This window comes from Lutjanus erythropterus, chromosome 13 (genome assembly GCF_056507025.1).
Source record: "Lutjanus erythropterus isolate fLutEry1 chromosome 13, fLutEry1.hap2, whole genome shotgun sequence".
In the NCBI taxonomy this organism is placed as follows: domain Eukaryota; kingdom Metazoa; phylum Chordata; class Actinopteri; order Lutjaniformes; family Lutjanidae; genus Lutjanus; species Lutjanus erythropterus.
The window spans coordinates 19,793,338-19,811,982 of NC_139329.1; the positions used below are offsets into that span (position 1 = coordinate 19,793,338).

The 18,645-nt window shown below is 39.1% G+C and overlaps 1 protein-coding gene across 7 annotated transcripts; it reads left to right on the forward strand.

Moving 5' to 3' along the window:
• Window positions 1-402: 402 nt before the first annotated feature.
• ppp6r2b (protein phosphatase 6, regulatory subunit 2b) lies at window positions 403-16,447 on the forward strand. Of its 7 annotated transcripts, none has more exons than XM_084733554.1 (26): window positions 403-858; window positions 3,398-3,426; window positions 3,686-3,850; window positions 3,970-4,068; window positions 5,189-5,375; window positions 6,746-6,883; window positions 6,971-7,036; window positions 7,187-7,299; window positions 7,422-7,535; window positions 7,762-7,882; window positions 8,279-8,440; window positions 8,528-8,758; window positions 8,869-8,933; window positions 9,025-9,140; window positions 9,251-9,336; window positions 9,455-9,532; window positions 9,622-9,719; window positions 9,803-9,860; window positions 10,297-10,418; window positions 10,547-10,719; window positions 10,820-10,976; window positions 11,674-11,753; window positions 12,304-12,514; window positions 12,722-12,745; window positions 13,599-13,745; window positions 15,180-16,447. In XM_084733554.1, the coding sequence occupies exons 3-26, from the start codon at window positions 3,723-3,725 to the stop codon at window positions 15,211-15,213; spliced, it is 2,808 nt and encodes a 935-aa protein (XP_084589680.1). In that variant the 5' UTR covers window positions 403-858; window positions 3,398-3,426; window positions 3,686-3,722; the 3' UTR covers window positions 15,214-16,447. The 7 variants fall into 7 exon arrangements, with proteins under 7 accessions (XP_084589680.1, XP_084589676.1, XP_084589679.1 ...); XM_084733549.1 differs by having other exon boundaries at window positions 405-858; window positions 3,398-3,567; XM_084733552.1 differs by lacking the exon at window positions 403-858 and adding an exon at window positions 890-1,108 and having other exon boundaries at window positions 3,398-3,567.
• Window positions 16,448-18,645: the final 2,198 nt, after the last annotated feature.

Sequence of the window (18,645 nt, forward strand, 5' to 3'; positions counted from 1 at the left end):
CCCATTTTGTAGATATTAGTGTAGTTAAATATAATAACCTTGAGTCACTCCACACACTACGTGATAGACAAGTTATAGATTTTTTTTTAATGATATCCTTTTTCTGGTTTTCAAGTTTGTTTGAGTAGCAAGTATGTCTCATAACGGTCTTTAAATAAGTACATCATTATTTATTACCAACAATTTGAAGTCAAAATTCAGATGGTCCCCCGGCAAAAACAATCTGAAGAAAAATAGCGACAGTCCCTTAACACTTGTCGCACTGTCCGTTGTCCATAGCCAGAGACCAAAGCAATTTCTTGAAATAGTGAAATAATTTGATTTAAACCAGTTTTGTATTTTATTGCATCTTCTTTATCACAATTTGAAAATTAAAGGCAGTTCACCTTTCCATGTAGATTTTGAGCGTGTTTTATTTGAGAGTTATGGATCTGAATATCACATTTTACTGCAGCACTTGCTGCTGTATCAGCCGGCAGCTCCTGACAGCACTGTCTCAGGGTGACAGCAGATAAAATGAGTTGGTCTTATGTTTACACAGCTGATGGACAGCCGAACTTTTGATTACGTTTTAGGTATCCGCCATTTTGATTTCCAAATCTGACAGATATTTTTTTTTTCCTGCCTGCTGAAGTCTAATTCGGACAGTGTCAACAGAGCCGCTCGGCAGGCCGTGGCCGACCACCGTGTGTGTCGGCGGTGTAAATGACATTGCAACCGGGAAAGGGTAGTAACATCTTCAAGCTAACATCGCAGTCATGAGCAGCCAGTTATGGGCCTCTGGGTGACCTGACAGCCAAAGTCGCCGAGTTCCCGTTGAAGATCGCATGTGACGACTAATAAAACGATGGACAAAAGGTAACGGACGCTTGTTTTGGGGCATATAAAACGTAATGTAACATAACGTAAACCCAGTGTGAGCTGCCTCGCGAAATACGTTAGGTCATCGTCCCACCTAGCCACGCAGCCGTGGTAAACAACCGACCAGTGTTAGCTTTTCATCCAATATGAACATCATTTACCACCGGTGCCGGACGAAAATAGTTTGGTAACGTTAGCAACATGATGGAGACATTGCTAGCGGGCTGGTTTATGATCTGCATGCATGGTGAGTGAAAGGCACCGTCGTTAAGCAGTGACAGGTTGGTAATAGGAGATAAGCTAACTTGACGTGAAGTTACCATAACTGTCTGGATAAGCTAATTAACCTTAATTCATGCCGATTATATGACTGTTACCCTGTTATAACGAATACCCGTGAATAGCTAACTGTAACAGTCACCAGCTGATATTAGGATGTGAGAAAGGCCTGTCTTAAAGCTGACCGTGGCAGTGGTTTGACATTTAAATTACATATCTAACCTAGCTATAGTGTGGAGAAAGAATGAATTCCCGAAGTTCGTAGTCTGAACTCTGAAACACCTGTTTGTTTAGCCTCAACATCATTATTAAAGGGATGGATACACAATGGCAGCTTATTCGGAGATCGTTAATGTTATGCAATCAATGTTGATGATGCTTTGAAATGATCGAGTTATATTCAAGCCTCAGTGTGCACTACAAAATTACATATAAATATATGGGTTACTAATTGTAAACACTTTCCTCTGATAATTGTTAATGATCGATTAATCATTATTAGAGAAAAACAAATTTTGTGTATACCAATCAATACCAATTGCACTTCCCCCTCAATCAAAGCTCTGACAGCATTGCTGTGCCTTTGCAAGATAATTTATCTGTTATATTTCCTATAGTAGATCGACTACATATGGTCTTGATATTGGATACTGTTATATCGTGATGGCATAAGTTGTGTCTTTTTTTATTTTATAGGCTGCATTTCAGTAAAGTGATGTAATTTTCTCTTCTAGCTGTTCTATTATTTGTCTTTACCCACTTAGTCATTATGTAGGAATGCAGGATATTGATTTTTTTTTTTTTTTTTTTTTTTTTTTTTTACAGCTGACACTGATAATTACCTGTTTCTTATTGCTGATACAGATAAGATAACTCATAATTTTACATGTTTATATTTTAAAAAGAAGTAGTAGTTTATGCACATATGATAAGAAGAAATGCTAAGATGTAGTAGGCAAACATGAATGATTTAATATTTTATAGCGCTGACTAAACCAAATCTAACTGACCTGACTATTGCAACCAAAACAATAAACAGTTCTGACTCTTTAAATGTTAATTTATTTTTTTCTAGAAAAGGACAAACTTCACAAATATTGCTTGTTTTTTTATAGAGCATTTTGCCCAGGAATTCATATTAAATGCTGTGACATAATTTGCCAAATCAGATAATATTATAGCCAATATTTATTGGCTACTTTAAGCTGATACCAGGCCAGCATGTCTGTGATCGGCCAATATCAGCCAATAATTTATTGGTCCCAATATTTATTGTGCATCCCAGTGCTTTTGTTGGTGCCTATGTGTTTATCTGCCCTGGTGCTTAGATATGAGCAAGTTAACGATGTTCAAGCTTAATTTTACACTAAAACAATATATTAGCCGTGTGTTGTAGTGTGTGACTGCTGACTTTGTGGTACCTGGTATCTTATCCATTATCATGCAGGGCCTGAAACAAAAGATAGACAAACACTTGCTGGATCAGCAGTCAGTTATCCATGGGAATCAACTGTTTAATCTAAAAGATTGTTTGCATGTACACAAGTAGCCGGTTTTAAGCCCTAACCTGGTTTTGATCTTATTCGCGATATGTTTACATTGAACATGAGAAATGTCGTTATTAACATCCCTTTATGGAGGGTTTCTGATCATCTGTTTGCAGTTTTATCTTGATCTCACACCATCTCAACAACTCTGCTCTGTACTAATGAAGAATGTTCAGAAACCAGGATAAGATGTTTACATGCCATAGTATCCTGGTTCCTGCTGGAGTACTGCAGTTATATCCATGTGTCTCAAAACCTGGGATACGGCCTGTCATCATCATCACAGCTAGTCTCAAGTTTGCATTTTGTAGTAAGCCATATGTAAGCTACTGCAAGATTGCAAGAACAATCCTCTCCAGACCTTCCACAGTGTCTGACACATTTGGGTTGTTTTTAAACACAAATATTCATATCACGAACTACAGCAAAGTGTATTTCTACAAAGGAATTGTTTTGTTCAACATTATTCTTACTATAGTCATTATTTGATGATATAACTGTATGTGTGGGGCCATTCTCAAAACAAGCTGGGTAATGTCGATACACAAATGAGTACCACTAACTCAATTACAGATGTATTGCTTCCTGCTCTTTCCAGAGAGGAGTGCAAGCCTAGACTTTAACTCTTCTTTTTGCTCGAAGGAAGATGAAGCAGATCTCCCTGGAAATGATTCTTTAACATTTATTGTTTCTTATTTTCTCATTACCAGGTGGATGCCAATCTCTCCTGGGGTTGTGTGTTAGTATGAGTGAAGCGGTTTTGTTTGTGTCTTCATTGTGTGAATTTTGTGAAGCTGATTGATGTCCAGGCCATGCAGCGCCAGTAAGGCCAATGGCTATTTAGCAAGATCTGACTGAGGATACTAATCCTTGTCCAACTGTAAGAGCATACACACATAGAGTATATTGTATGACAAAATGAATTGCTGAGCACACAGTTGGAAGTGGTGTCATTAACTTGTACATGTATGCCTCCCACATCCTCTTTTGGTCAACAGCTAAGTGTGTGTGTGTGTGCCTGTGACATCATCAGCCATGTTTTGGAAGTTTGACCTACACACATCCTCTCATCTGGAGGCTCTCTTGGACAAAGAGGATGTCACTCTCAATGAGCTCATGGATGAGGAAGATGTGTTACAGGAGTGCAAGGCGCAGAACAGGAGGTCTGTTTATTGTTAGGTTCTGCATATAAGCAACATATGAGTATTATTGCATTTCAATTTCCAGTGATTCTTGCTGGTGCTTACTGGTGTTTGTTTTTCTCATCACCATGGATTTGTAGACTACTCCTGTTCTTGTGCCAGGATCAGTGCATGCAGGAGCTGGTCCGTATGATTACTACAGAGCCCCCTGCTGGTGTAGAGGAGATCAAGCGCTTCAAGTAGGTGGTTGCTTAGAATGTGCTGATGTAGTAGACTGTATCTGGAGGAAAATGTGTTTTGCTGGTGCTGCACACATCATATCTCTTACCTGCCATTTTCTAGTAAAGATGAGGGCTTGAGTGGACTCAGATAATCAACCTCTGAAAATGAGCACAGTCCTGTTACAGAAAAGATTGTTTTACTTCAAGGTTACTGTTTGGATCATTTGATGTGTCATTTTATGAGGTACTTATCCATAGTCAGTGTATTAGCAACAGGAGCCCCTAGTTTGGAGAAGCAGAGGAGGGGCACCTGCACATAAGCTAAGCATTGTACTGCTGTGGATAGGGTCAGCAACAAAAGGTATTTTAGCCATGTTAAAATGTCCTCAAAAAATTAATTATGAATTTAAGTGTACACTTTATTTAGAATATTCTCCATATTACTTTGCTGTCAGACAGCCTTTGCCAACTTGAGTCTGCAGTTATGCAAGCCAAAAAACAATGCAACTCCACAGGCAAAATCAGTAATTTTACCTTGCAGAACACAGGAGTTTCTGGTCTTTCTGGTCTGTTAGTTTCTTTGTGTTATTGTGTGACTTTGGTGTTTTAAAAGAATAGCTCAGATTCACAGAAGGCACACAATAAAACAAACAAATTAAAAGATTGAGGCAGCTGTAGACCAGCAACTCTTGTGTTCTGAGAATTGAAAAGATTGATTTCACCTATGGAGATTGGTTTGTTTGGAACGGACAACATTTGGCCTGTATAACAATGGTTTCCCATCAGAAAAAGCTGTCCGATGGCAAAGTTAATCAGTGGAAATATTATAACTATAGCATACACTTGAACTGATGTTGATGGGTTTTTTAGGTGGACCTTTTTTAAGCGTCTAAAATACGTTTTGTTACTGACCCAGTCCACAGCAGTTCATTGCTTAGCTTCTGTGCTGGTGCTCCTCTCTGCTTCTCTAAACTGTGGGCAGGTAGACTGCCATCTAGTGTAGGTAATACACTGACTATTAATAAGTACCTGATACTTATTAAATAATCCCAACTGTCCCTTTAAGCCAGTGTATTAAGGTAAAAAATAAGAAATGATTTTGTTTAACTGCCAGGTGTGTTCTCTTGGTTTATTACAGGTATCCAAATATAGCATGTGAGCTGTTGACATGTGACGTAGGAGTGATCAATGATAAGCTGGGTAATGAGGAGCCTCTGCTGGAGACTCTCTATTCCTTCCTGGAGCAGCCATCCCCACTTAACCCACTCCTGGCATCTTTCTTTAGCAAGACGATTGGGAACCTCATCACACGGAAGACTGAGCAGGTAACACACATGCACTCACACACACTCACACAGCTAAATCAAAGGACATACTGAGAAAGTGACAGCTATGTTTTTATGTTGTCATGATTTAATTCACAAAGTCTGAGGGGTGCTTGCAGCAAGATAATGGAAACTGCACACACTGGATATTACTTTCAGCCAAGATGGTTGTTAAGTTTTATTTCTCCTGAAATGCCAACATGCACATGTTCCAACACACAAAGCGCTGCACATGGTTCAAGTTTTATGCTGTTAGTGGCCTGAGGATGTCCAGGTCAGTTGGCCTGTCCATCTGCCAACCAGTATGTTGGTCCAAAACAACATATCTTGGAAACTGTCCCAAAAGCTGTGACATTTGGAATGGATATTTATGTTTCAGAGGGGATGACTTGAAATGATTCTGGTGACCCCTGTGACCTTGATCATCACTTTGGTCCTTGACACTTAATTCAAAAATTGCTGAACTATGGTTGTTGTAGATACAATTTCCATTTGCATTCAATTCAACAAAATCAGACAAGCAAAACATATTTTCATGTGCATCATTACTGTTAGTGATATTTAAATTTTTATGTGCAAAGATTTTATATGTACTGTACTTGTTTATGTATGTAAATATGCATGCTTGTGTGTAGATAGGAGTTGTATAGTGATGAATTGTTTGCATATTCTATAGTTTTTGATTATGTGTGCACAGTTTGCGATTTTGAATGCAGTATATATTTTGCCAAGTGGCCTGATGAGTCTTTCAGTGAGACAACTCAGAAGACACCTATCTTTACCAGAGGCAGCCACTTGATACACCTGCTGCTGGTGGTATTGATTGATTGGAATTGACTGACATTTATTGTTGGTAGCAGATTTAAAAGGCTCAACCCTGAAGCTAAATTAGAGAAAGCGTAGTTGAACTGTCTGCACCATGCATCAAAACTGAAGCAGGATTAAAAGAGCATTCACTGATACTTGCATGTGCAGAGGTTTTGACATACCTACTTCTTCAGAATGTATGTTGAAGAATTTAATTTGTGTTGCATTTAAAATTGTGTATTTCCAGAAACAATATCCCATTTACTCACAATATTTTTTCTTCTATTGAATAAAAAATCTCATTGACCTCTTTTGTCAGGTCTTATATCCTTTTCTCTATTTGACTTGAACTTTGGTTGATGCTGGACATCATGTACCATAAGTATTTCAAAGTGCAGTAATCAATCATGATTTTAACAATAATTAAAATTGGAAATGGTAATACTAATCATCTGGAATTTTATTGTACTTTAGCATCAAACTGGTCATCGTTTCATCCCCAATCTGGACATGAATTTTCAGTTTTGTGTCATGGTGTTTCCTCTGCTCTCTGTTCTGTTCAGGTGCTCAGTTTCCTGCGACGGAAGGAGGGATTCCTGTCATTGGTCCTGAAGCATATCGATACATCAGCCATGATGGACGTGCTCCTAAGACTTATCAGCTGTGTGGAGCCACCTCCCCTTCGGCTTGAGACACTCACTGTATGAGACAAATTGACCCACATGCATACTCTTATACGTTACACACTAATATTGTTTACAGTTATAACATAATATTTCTCTCAACAGTGGCTGAATGAAGAGAAGCTTGCACAAAGACTCATAGAGCTCATTCACCCTGAGAGAGATGAAGAGGTAGAAGGGCATCTCAGTATTTTTTTTTATTAATGAGTAACTAATTTCTGTGATGAAACATACTATCACTAGTACTCATAGACTATAGATTAGACAACTAACAGGACTGATTGGTCAGGTGTGTGTTTGTTTTTTGTTTTTCTCTCACAGAGGCAGTCCAATGCATCTCAGACTTTGTGCGACATCATTCGTCTGAGCAGAGACCAGGCCAATCAGCTCCAAGAGATTTCACAGCCTGACCCTTTGCTGACTGTGCTGGAGTCGTAAGTCAGATGGACACACACACACACACGCACACACACACACACACACACACACACACACACACACACACATTTGCACTCTCCTTACAGGATGTGGAGGCAATGGCATTGTGTTTCTACAGGCAGGAGTGTGTGGAGCAGTTGTTGCAGAATATGTTCTCAGGAGAGAGAACTGAGAGCTGTATCGTCAATGGGATTCAAGTTCTTCTCACGTTACTGGAAATCAGGAGGCCTGTGTGAGTGAGACTTTAAATCAATTTTAAACCGTGTATACATAATACTATCTAATTTATAAAGAGTTTATGGTGTTTATAAAGATCTGCAAGGATTTGAAAAGATCCTCTTTTATTTTTCCAAATGGCATTTGGATGAAGTTAGCCACGTTTTTCCTGTGTGACCATTTATTAAACGTAAACATCTGTTTAATGTTTTTGACATGTGTCTGGTCCGTGCTTATGACAGGGTGGATGGTGTAATGGATGCTCAGGGATTTGAGAGAAGTTACACTGTTAACAGCAGCATTTTGTTGGCCATCCAACCACACCTGAAGCACTTCCACCAGCTACTTCTGGAGCCACCCAAGGTACAGAAACAAAGATATAGTCATCTGTAGGGCCGTAGGATTAGTTGTTAGGATGAGGTAAAATGCTACACATGATAAATACATATAATGATAATCATGAAAAGAAAAATCAGAGATCTCCTGCACAGCTTTATGATTCCTCCAGGTGTTAGTCACAGGCAATATTGAGCATCAGAAGCATCAGAAATGAAGTCTCACACCAAAACTCACAAGGGCAACTTATTTAACTTGCACTGAGTCAGAATTTGCTATAGATATCGAGCATGTTCTCATTTTTGTGGTGCCAAAACCCCGTTCTTCATCAGTTATGTTTGATTCTCTGCCATTTTGATAACTGTTGCACCTGTGTGAAAAAACAAAACCTCTTACTGTACGTCCTGTGTCTGTGTATTTTAGCGAAATCCCATGCTGACTACTCTGGGTGTGCTAGAGGAGCCACTGGGGAACACACGTCTGCATGTTGCCAGACTGGTGGCCTCTCTGCTGTACACCAGCTCTGCCAGCCATGCAGTCGTAGCACAGGAACTCTGCCGACTCAATACGATGGACCTGCTTCTGGTGAGATGAAACATGCTTCAGAGTGCAATGTTGAGAAAGTGTTAAATGTGAAATGCCCCATTGGAAAGTGTATGCCCTTTCCTTTAGGACTTATTCTTCAAGTACACATGGAACAACTTCCTGCACCTCCAAGTGGAGCTTTGTGTTGCTGCCATCGTCCGGCCTTGTGCCCATGAAATGAGACTTCAGCCTGGCTTGGGAGCCCAGGATAAATTCAAGCCTCATCAGGATGGTTCACAAGAGCAGGCTTCGACTGAGACCCCTTCTGAGCCTCCAGTCACCCCTGAAAACTCTGCACATAATCTAATGGTGACACATGTAGGTGTCTCTGCTTATGTTTGAAGCAAAAGGTTTTAATGACATTTGAACTGCTGGCTCCCCTTTTCAAAGTAAAACAATTTACTGACTCCATCTTTGTCTCTCAAAAGTTGTTTCAGCACTGCCACCTTGTCCAGAGGATTCTGGAGGCTTGGGAAGAGAATGATAAAATACAGTAAGGAACTTTGAAATAATGGCACAATGTTGTTTTTCGCTAACGGGCAGCAACATATAGGGTTCCCTAAGTGTGGCACTTTTGTGTTCAGGTCAGAAGGTGGTATGAGAAGAGGGTACATGGGACATCTGACCAGGATTGCCAACACAGTGGTCCACAATCTGGAGAAGGGCCCGGTTCACACACAGATTAGTAGCCTCATCACAGGTGTGTGTGTGAAGATGTGCACTCATATTCGTATGTGAAAGAAAATGCTTAACGTACACCACTTGAATATTGTTTTCCTAACGTTGTTGCTCTTATGGTTTTGGATGTAGAGTTGCCAGAGGACTACAGAGGGCGCTGGGAAACCTTTGTGGACCAGACTCTGTCAGAGACCAACAGGAAGAACACTATAGACCTGGTAAACATGAACCCATACTTATCTACATTATATTGTATAATAGTTGTTTTAATTACACACACACACACACACACAGACTTCAAATGTGACATTTGTGTTGTTTTTTTCCCTTATCCAGATTGGCACTGGAAACCCACGCCCATCCTCAGAGGATGATATGGAGAGCCCCTTCCCCAAAGAACTGACACTGCAGCAGGTACGCATACATAAACATGCACACAAAAATATTGAAGGCTTCTGTTCTCAGATAATAAGATCTAATTCAAGTTCTGATGTGTGTTTTAGGCCTTTTCAGACTACCAGATCCAGCAGATGACAGCTAACTTTGTGGATCAGTTTGGCTTCAACGATGAGGAGTTTACTGATCATGACGACAGCATTGGGTAAGTTAACTGACATTCCTCTCTGTATGACAGTGAACTATTGTAATTGTATGTAAATTAAGTGATCTATACTGTTATTGCAGGGCAACGTTTGACCGAATTGCAGAGATCAATATCAACATTGATGCAGGCCAGGACAGTGTGAGTTTAGATTCTTCATGTTTATTCACATATTTGCTCTCACACATTAATTTGCTTTGGGGCTGTAAATGCCTTTGTTAGTTCTTAAAAAATACAAAGATCAAAGTAGTCACCACATACCACCATCTTACAGTTGTGTACTTGCTAGGGTTGTCACAATTTGAATATTAAATCAAAAAATGATCAAAAATATCCCTGGTAATCTCAATCTTACTTGCAGCCAGAAGTATTTAAATAAATACTTAAGTTTTCCTAAAGTCATGTTTCAGTGTAAGACATCAAATAATTGTTCCCAGTATTCTTTCACGTATTATGTAGATACTATTGTATTGTTCAAAAATCCATTGTAGAGTTAGCATTTGTTGAGCTGCATTAAGAATATTGATGTATACTGATTAAACTGAACACATTTGATTTGTCCACCTGTCCTTCGCAGGCTAATACAGCTGTGTTTGAGGCCTGTTCCAAGGAGAGGATTCAGCCCTTTGATGATGATGAAGAGGATATCTGGGAGGAGAAAGAGATCAACTTTGCAACACAAACCAAGTCCCGTAACAGGTCAGTAATTACAGATGTTCTCAACATTATATTCGTGATATTCATTTCAGCATTATACCTGAAGTTGCACAGTCTATTTGAATTAATTGTCGCTGCTCAGACATGTAAAATATTTTGTTTGATTCAAGGTTTGGTGGGTCACAATCATCCCAGAGCCAAGCAGCCAGTAAATCTTGTGACAGGACAGCAGCCTCTGGCACTGAGGCCTCTGACAGAACAGCAGACTCGGACTCTGAGGGCGAGGATTCTAAAGATGACCTGGATCCTTTCGCAAGCCTGGCCCAGGCTGACGCAACAAAGAGTGAGAAATATTATATTGTACAGTAATGCATACTTGTTTTGCCCTGCATGTTAGGAACAAAGTGTCTCATGTACAGTGTGTTTGTATTTTTCATGCTCAGGCACTGGCTGGATAGCAGACTTTGGGGAGGTGAACTCAAAGGCTCCTGCAGCAGGTGTGGGGTTTTCAGCCTGGGACACGCCAGACTCTCAACCAGCTGCCACAGAGGCAGAGGAGAAAGGATGGGCCAAGTTCACTGACTTCCAGCCTTTCTGTTGGTGAGTCAAGGTGTAGTTTAAACATATGGACCTTATTTGAGAAATTGCCTTGAGTTTTGTTTTGATTAAAATATTGTGGTAATATAATTGCACATTGAGGTAAAATTAAGAAATTGTAGTGACAATTGGATGAGAATAGACTATATTTGAAGAAAAGCCCCAGCATAATGGTTCAAAAGTTCAATCATTTAACTGAAAAAGCCAAATACATTATCATGGGAGTTTGGAAATATATAATATAATACTTTGCCTTTAAGTTGAAGTTGAATAATACAATTAAATAATTGTTTGGGACTTCTGATGTCATTTTTCCAGAGAAAGCACTGACAGTTTTGCATAAATCCTTAGTGGGAAAAACATTTTTGTTCGTAACTTATCAATAAAGAATAGAAAGTATTTCATGTGGGGATAAATGCATAATGCAAATTGCATCTGAATCTACAATTTATGTACAGCTTGAACATAAATAAATATTACCATCAAATCACCAATTGTCCTGAGAAGTAGCCCATGATTTTTTGTCTGAGAAGTTTTTTTAATCAATTCAAAAAGATTTTTTTTGCACAGACAACCATAGACACACACTGTAATGGAGAAAAAAAAATCACCCTTAAATTTCATTAGCTGTGTGTCTGTAGTTCATTAGCTGTACTGTATTTTCTGCACATTTTCTTATCTGTCTTACTTATGTCCCCAGCTCTGAAACAGGCCCCAGATGCAGCTCTCCTGTTGACTCAGAGCTCAGCGGATCAGACAGCACCAAACCAAACCAGAACCGTAAGTTGCTGCAGCATGTATAGTTGAGAGTTGAGTTTGAGTACACAACCCAACAAAATATAAAACATAGGTTTAGCGTTTTTAGACACATTAAAATTGACCATTTCAAAAACAGATTTTAGGCTATACCATGAGGAATTTTTCATTGTTATTAGAATAAATATAGTCAAAGAATAAAAAGTCAAACAATTGCAGGTGTTCTGGAGCGTAAGGTCACTTTAAAGGTAGAATAAGTAGGACTCATTGCTGTTTGTAAATGCACCACAAAGATAATTGATTGTTGAGTCTCATTGCCAGGACTTACAATATTGACATTTTGGGCTGGTAAAGCATCCCAAGCATAACAAAATAATGAGAAAACAAGAAGGTATGAGGGAGGGCGGGGGTCTGCGGATACAGGTGCCACCCAACACTTCTGGTGGGTTGTAGGTGGTGCTTGAGCGGGAACATTTTTGTATGAGTCTATGCATTATTTTTGGCAATATCATGCTAGTAGTATAGCTTCTGAGATAAAGCCAAAAACAATGTTTTCTTTACTTACTCTCTGTAGCGTGTGTGTGGAGTGTGTGTGTGGCGAGAAAAGCTCCGCTGGTGGCATCGGACAGCTCTTCCTCCAACAGCTCAGACAGCGATGAGGAAGAAGGCAAGACAGAGTCTTCGACCAGTGAGACCGTCACCACGGAGACCATCACCACTGGGGCAGGCAAGGAGACCATTCGGCTCACCGTGGATGCCAAAAATGAGAGGGCAGTCTTCAGCAGGTAAACATGCTCACACTCTGAGCAACGTTGAGTTGCTCTGTCTTGATTGTTGCAGTGCCCCCCCATTGTAGTTTTTATAGCACTCCTTCTTTCCCTTTTGCCTCCAAACCTTTTCCCATATAGTTTCACTTCCACCTTTACTGTGTTTCTTCTGATATTGCCCTCCCCCTGTCTGTTCCCTCCTTTCTCATCTCCCTTTGACTCCAGAGTATTCAGACCAGCCGTCAGACGGTATGTTGTGCTTGAGGTCCTCTGCTCTGGAGTGTGGAATGTTTTCCTGAAGTTGTATGAAGGATTTAAAAGGCCATCACAAGAACAGATGTGCCACATGTTTTTTGTTTGCTTGTTGCATTTAACAGGATGCAATGTAACATCTCCTTGTGTCATAATTCAGGACAAGCCTAATTCATCACAAAAATATACTAACCCACAACTGGGGACTACAGGACCTTATGCTAGGTTTATCCCATATTCTCAAAATTACCCCGTAATTCCCAAACACCACTGGTCTCAGTGATGATGACGCCAGCATGAAATACTCAGCATCTTAGAAGTCAAATCTAATAGAAATCCTGTTATCTTACTTATTCAAATTACACCAGAAGTTGAGAGCAGTGTGTGACTTTTCTCACTGTGGTTTCATGATATAGATAATTCTTATGGCAGTCATAACATTGCTGATATGATTTGTTTTCTTTCAGAGCACCGACACTACTAACTGTATGTCAGATAGCATGCAACAAACAGAACAACAATCCAACATCCTAACAAATCAGTACATTAGCAAGTTACTAACAAACAGTGCACCCACAAGCATGCCACAATTAAAGAGATCCGACATTGAATTTGAGAGAAACTCCCTTAGCACAAACCATAGCAGCTCTGTGCCCAACTCAGCCAGCTACATGTTGGTAGTAATGGAAGAGTGGATTAACAGGTTCCTGTACGTGCCAGTAATGTAAACAGTATGGACAGCTGAAAACAGATAACTGTGGTGATACGTAGCCAATAGCAGAAACTAGTTTAGGTGACAATCCCTGGTTTTCCATCGAGTTTTTTACAGCTATTTTTTTTTTTTTTTCAGTGATGCAGATGAGGTGCCAGTAGAGGGAGTCGCCATCAAAGACAAAGGGAAAGGTGGCGAAAAAGAAAGTGAAAAAGGAAAGAAACATGGAGATGGTCCCAGCCCGACAACCACCAGTCCAGCCACCCAGTCGGCTGCTGTCACACAGTAAGTGTGTGTGTGTGTGTGTGTGTGTGTGTGTGTGTGTGTGTGTGTGTGTGTGTGTGTGTGTGCGCGCACGCATGTGTGTGTTTGTATACGGCTGAGTAAGGGTGAGCTCACCACACAAAACAAATGCTTCAAAGCCCTGGTGAAGCACGCTGCCAAGAATGGGCCCTGTTACGAGACTCATTAAATTTCTAAAGTGTTTCCTAAGATATTAAAGGGATAGTTTGGATTATTTGAAGTGGGGTTGTATGAGGTACTTATCGATAGTCAGAGAAGCAGAGAGAGGAACCAGCATGGAAGCTAAACAATGAATTGCTGTGGACAGGGTCTGCAACAAAAGGTATTATAGCCCATTGATAAAAGTCCATGTAAAAAATCATTATTAGTTATGGTATGCACTATATTTAGAATATTTTCATCATGTTACCTTTCTGTGAGACAGTCTTTTCTGATAGGAAATTGCTATTATATAAGACAAATATTGGTTTCTCTTCAAACTAGACAAAATAAGTAGTTTTACTGTGTTCTGCAAGGTAAAATTACTGATTTTCTGCAATAAAATCATAATAAAATAATAAGTGAAAATATTTTAAACAAAACATACACATAAACTGACACTGATTTTTTTTTAAGTCGGACTGTTTAAGTGGCATAAACACCAGTACATTGCTTAGCTTCTGTGCTGGTACTGCTGTCTGTTTCCCCAAACCAGCGGCATGCTGACTGGCATCTACTGCGGGTAATACCCTGACAATCCATAAATACCTCATACAAACCCACTTCAAATAAAATTAATTATCCCTTAAAAGTTGGCTGCATTTCATTTAGATGTAAACAAACCTTTTTGTTTACAGACCATTCTGTTTACTCTTTTTATCCCATACTTTCAATATCTTAGCTTATCATGTAGAATTACATATTTTGAAATGAATCTCAATTAAGTGCACCCAAAATGTCCTTTATAACAACATCTCATGTTTCATTAAGACAGTCCATTGCCTTTTATTAATCCTTCTCTGATCAACCTAATCATAAAAGTATATTTATCCATTTATAATAGTGGTGTCTGGCCACACATAGAGAATGTTTTTCCCTGCTTCCAGTCTTTGTCATTTTTTCTTAGATCCTCACACTTGAGGCTACAGCCATCTCTTAGTACTGACAGAAGTAAATCAATAATTTTTATTCAAAACATTCTATTGAAGCTAAGAAAAAGCTGACATTGGTCTGTGGGTTATCCTCAGCAACAGGTCCGTTTTTCTCTCTTGGTGTTATTGTTTTCTCCAGCCGTATTTTTCCTGTATTTTGAAGGTCATACACCCAATTCTTTTAACCTTCACTGCATTTGGATGGTGTCAGAAGTGTCAATGGCAGATACCACTTGTCTGAATTTTCTTTCCTGTCTTTTTTTTTCATTTTCTTTTTACTTTACAGAGAGACGCAGCCCTCTGCTAATGGACCGGCCTAACAATGCAGCACAGGCACCCTCACACAAACACACACAAATACACATGCTTCATACTTGTCCATTCAACACACAGCCATGCCACCTTTGCTTCCTGTTAGCAGCCCTCCAATGCCCTTTTTTGTGTCTGAAGAATGGGAGATCCTCAACGCTTAACAGTATGTATACTGCTGGATAACACAAATCTGACACATGGGTACTATTGATCTCTCCTGCGCCTTCATGACATAATCAAAACTGAACTGCTTCCAAGAGGAATGTGTGTTTTCAAGAACATTTCTGTCATGCCAGACCCTTAAAGCCAAATTGTGTTATTGCGTATGAACGATTTCAAAATGTGATTTTCCCATTGAACGCGGGAAAGTGAAAACACTCTTAATTGTTGTGATGAGTTACACTGAATGTGCCAGATGCGGCACTTTAATCCTAAGAAAACAAATGCATAAGTCTGAAATTTGACCTTTTATTTAAATCAGCATCAGAATTTCAGATTGTTTGAGCATGTCTGCTCTCTGGGCATTAAATCAGAGCCCAGAGGATTTTTCTATCAGAGCATTTGACTGTTTACACTTTAGTAAAGAAAACTGTATTCACATAATCAGCCAAGATTTCAAAAGCCAAGATGCTTGCAAAGCTAGCTGCCATTTTCTCTTCAGCATTTCAACTTGCGACGCCAGGCAAACATTTTATCAATGCTAACGTGTGAGTGATAATAATTTTTTCATACATGCTACTTAAATCATTTCTCAAACCAAGTAAGATTCCTTTGCTTTGATCAACAACATAAATTGTTAATTTGAAGCATCATGTGTCACTTCCTCCTCAAACCTCTGACAGATTCATGTAGTTTAGAGGTGTGTGTGCTGTTGTGTCCATGTGTGTAGACATGTGCGTGTGTGTGTTTGAGCTCTGTCTGATGTACAGAGTGCATTCTCAGGTCAAAGGAGAGGTATGCAGATACAAAGAAAGCACACCTGTGTAACACACATACACAGTGTCACACACACATGTACACAACCAAATCTATACACACATGCAAAAAAAACCCCACAAGACACAGTGATGTGCACACACACCAATTCATATCACCCTCAGAGCTGTTTAAATGTAATATTGTGAAATTTGAACCTGTATTAGGTTGTGGCTATTCTTGGTAACATGTAAACGTAATATAAATGTAAACAGTATATATAAACATTATATCTATTTTTGGAATAAATCCAATGTATGGAAAGGCGGTTGTTTTGCAGGTTGCCATGTGTGTATTGTATGTGTGTGTTGTACTGTTGAAATGAGGCAATAATGATGTCTGTGTTTCGGTTTATACCCCAGCATCAGTTCCTGTTCCTCTGCTACATGCTTCCTACATGGAGGTTTGGGTGTGTGCATGTGTATGAATGTGAGTCTGCGGTCTGTCCTCTGTGTTCTTAACTTAAAGGACAATTCTGTTTTATTAGAATTTCTTATTGTCATTTATCAGTTTTAAACAAAATGCCAGGTTAGCCAATCTTATCAGGAATAGCAAATGAAGGTGAAATCATACTAAAACTGCAGACTTTGAAAACAACCAATGCAGTGCAGACAGATATAACTAGGGCTGCAACTAATGATTACTTTCATTTTTAAGTAATCTGCTGATTATTTTTACGATTAATTGTTTAGTTAGTGAATTCCTGAAAGTCAAGTCAGAAAGAACAGTTCTGGTGATTCAAATAGTTTTCTCTCTTGTCTTAATTATCCACAACTTTTGGCAAGTAAAATTGTCTTTTTTTTAGATAATCTTTCTGTTTGTTGTTGTAATACTCATTTGAGCCACAAGAGGCTAAAGAGCACCCCCACCCCATGAATTGCTAACACACAATATATGTATATGTACTTACGTATGTTTATATAATACTAAGAAAATGGATGACCAGTATTTTTTCTCACCATATTTGCTGTATAGACTGTCAAAAATGACAACGTGTGATGCCTTCAAATCGCTTCTTTTGTCCAACCAACAGTCAAAAACCCAAAGAATCGTTTACCAACTTAAATGACAAAGAAAAGCAGCAAATACATAGTTGTCAACTATTATAATTTTTCAAGCAAAAATGTGAAACATTTGTTGGTTCCAGTTTCTTAAATCTAATTGTCTTTCAATCGATTAATCAACTAATCGTTGCAGCTCTACATATACTGCTTCAACCTTTACATTTTATCTTGTCATTTATGATCAATTATCAGTAAGAGTCAAACACACTATTTTGGTAATCACCTAGTCGTGTTCATGATTTTTCAGCTAATTTCAGGTTTTTAATATTGAGGATTTGCAGCTTTTCTTTGTCTGTTATAATAAACGTAATATTTTAGGGGTTTGGACTGTCGAGTGGAATAACAAGCAATGTCATGACATCACTTTGGGCTTTAAGAAAATGTGATGAAATTTTTCCCTGTCCTGACAGTGTACAGACCAAACAGTGAGTCAGTTACTCAGTAAAACACTTGCCGGATTCATAAATAATGAAAATAATTATCAGTGGCAGCTGTACTATTTAACCTCCAAGTAAAGTTGTTTAGATAATCTGACTGAACTGTTGGCTTGTTTAAAACTTGTTTGATTGCCGCTCTTCTTTCGTGACTTTACGTAATTAACATTTCACTTATTCACTATTATCTAATCATTACTGACAGAAATCATGGCCAAACTGCAAAAACACGACCCAAATTGTAAAAAAGCAGAATTATCCTTTGAGTGTGTGTTGTGTGCCAGGCAGTCATGCTTTACTTTTCTCTTTCTCCTCTTCTCTCTCTTTCTCAGGGCAGGAGTTGTCTTTAATTGCATATATGCCTATGGAGCGATTTACATAGATTGTTGTATTTATTTTGAAAGCACTTTTTCAAGAAGCACTTTTGGTTTGTATATTTGGTGGTGCCAGGCATCACCACATTATTCCCCACTCAGAGAGGTGGGAACGTTTGACTTGAATGAGTGAATCATGCAGATACTTTTAGAATACTTTTCTCTTCGATGCTTTCTGCCAAAGTGTGTCTTCCCACCAGTGTACAAACTGGGTTTCATATCTGTGAAGTAGCCTCCTTTCTTGCAATGATCTTACAGGTCTAGATTCATCTAAAGCGGGCTTTGTTAGATCCTTCGGGTTTTCTTCTTTTTTTTTTCTCCAAGTCATGTGATAGCGTTATCAGCGGTGGGAGAGGACGCCACATGTCAAAGAAAGACTTTGAAGTTTCATCTTAGATCACAGCCATTTTACTTTTATCTGTTCAGCGCTTTGAGCTGTTTGAAGTTGAGCTGCGCGGGAGCGAACGTTGGTTTAAGTCAGGGTTAGAGGAGAAAAACAGGGCTGTTTTTTGTCAGGGTGTGTACAGGGTCAGAATATGTCATCCCATCTTTTGTCAAACCTAAGCACTGCATCTGACCCTTACCTTTGTGTT

What these genes read in the sequence shown, in the direction of transcription:
- ppp6r2b (XM_084733554.1), top strand. Translation starts at nt 3,723, where the DNA reads ATGTTTTGGAAGTTTGACCTACACACATCCTCTCATCTGGAGGCTCTC. An exon ending in GATCATGACGACAGCATTGG is followed by an intron (nt 9,720 to 9,802) that starts GTAAGTTAACTG and finishes CTGTTATTGCAG; the next exon opens with GGCAACGTTTGACCGAATTG. An exon ending in TTCAGACCAGCCGTCAGACG is followed by an intron (nt 12,746 to 13,598) that starts GTATGTTGTGCT and finishes TTTTTTTTTCAG; the next exon opens with TGATGCAGATGAGGTGCCAG.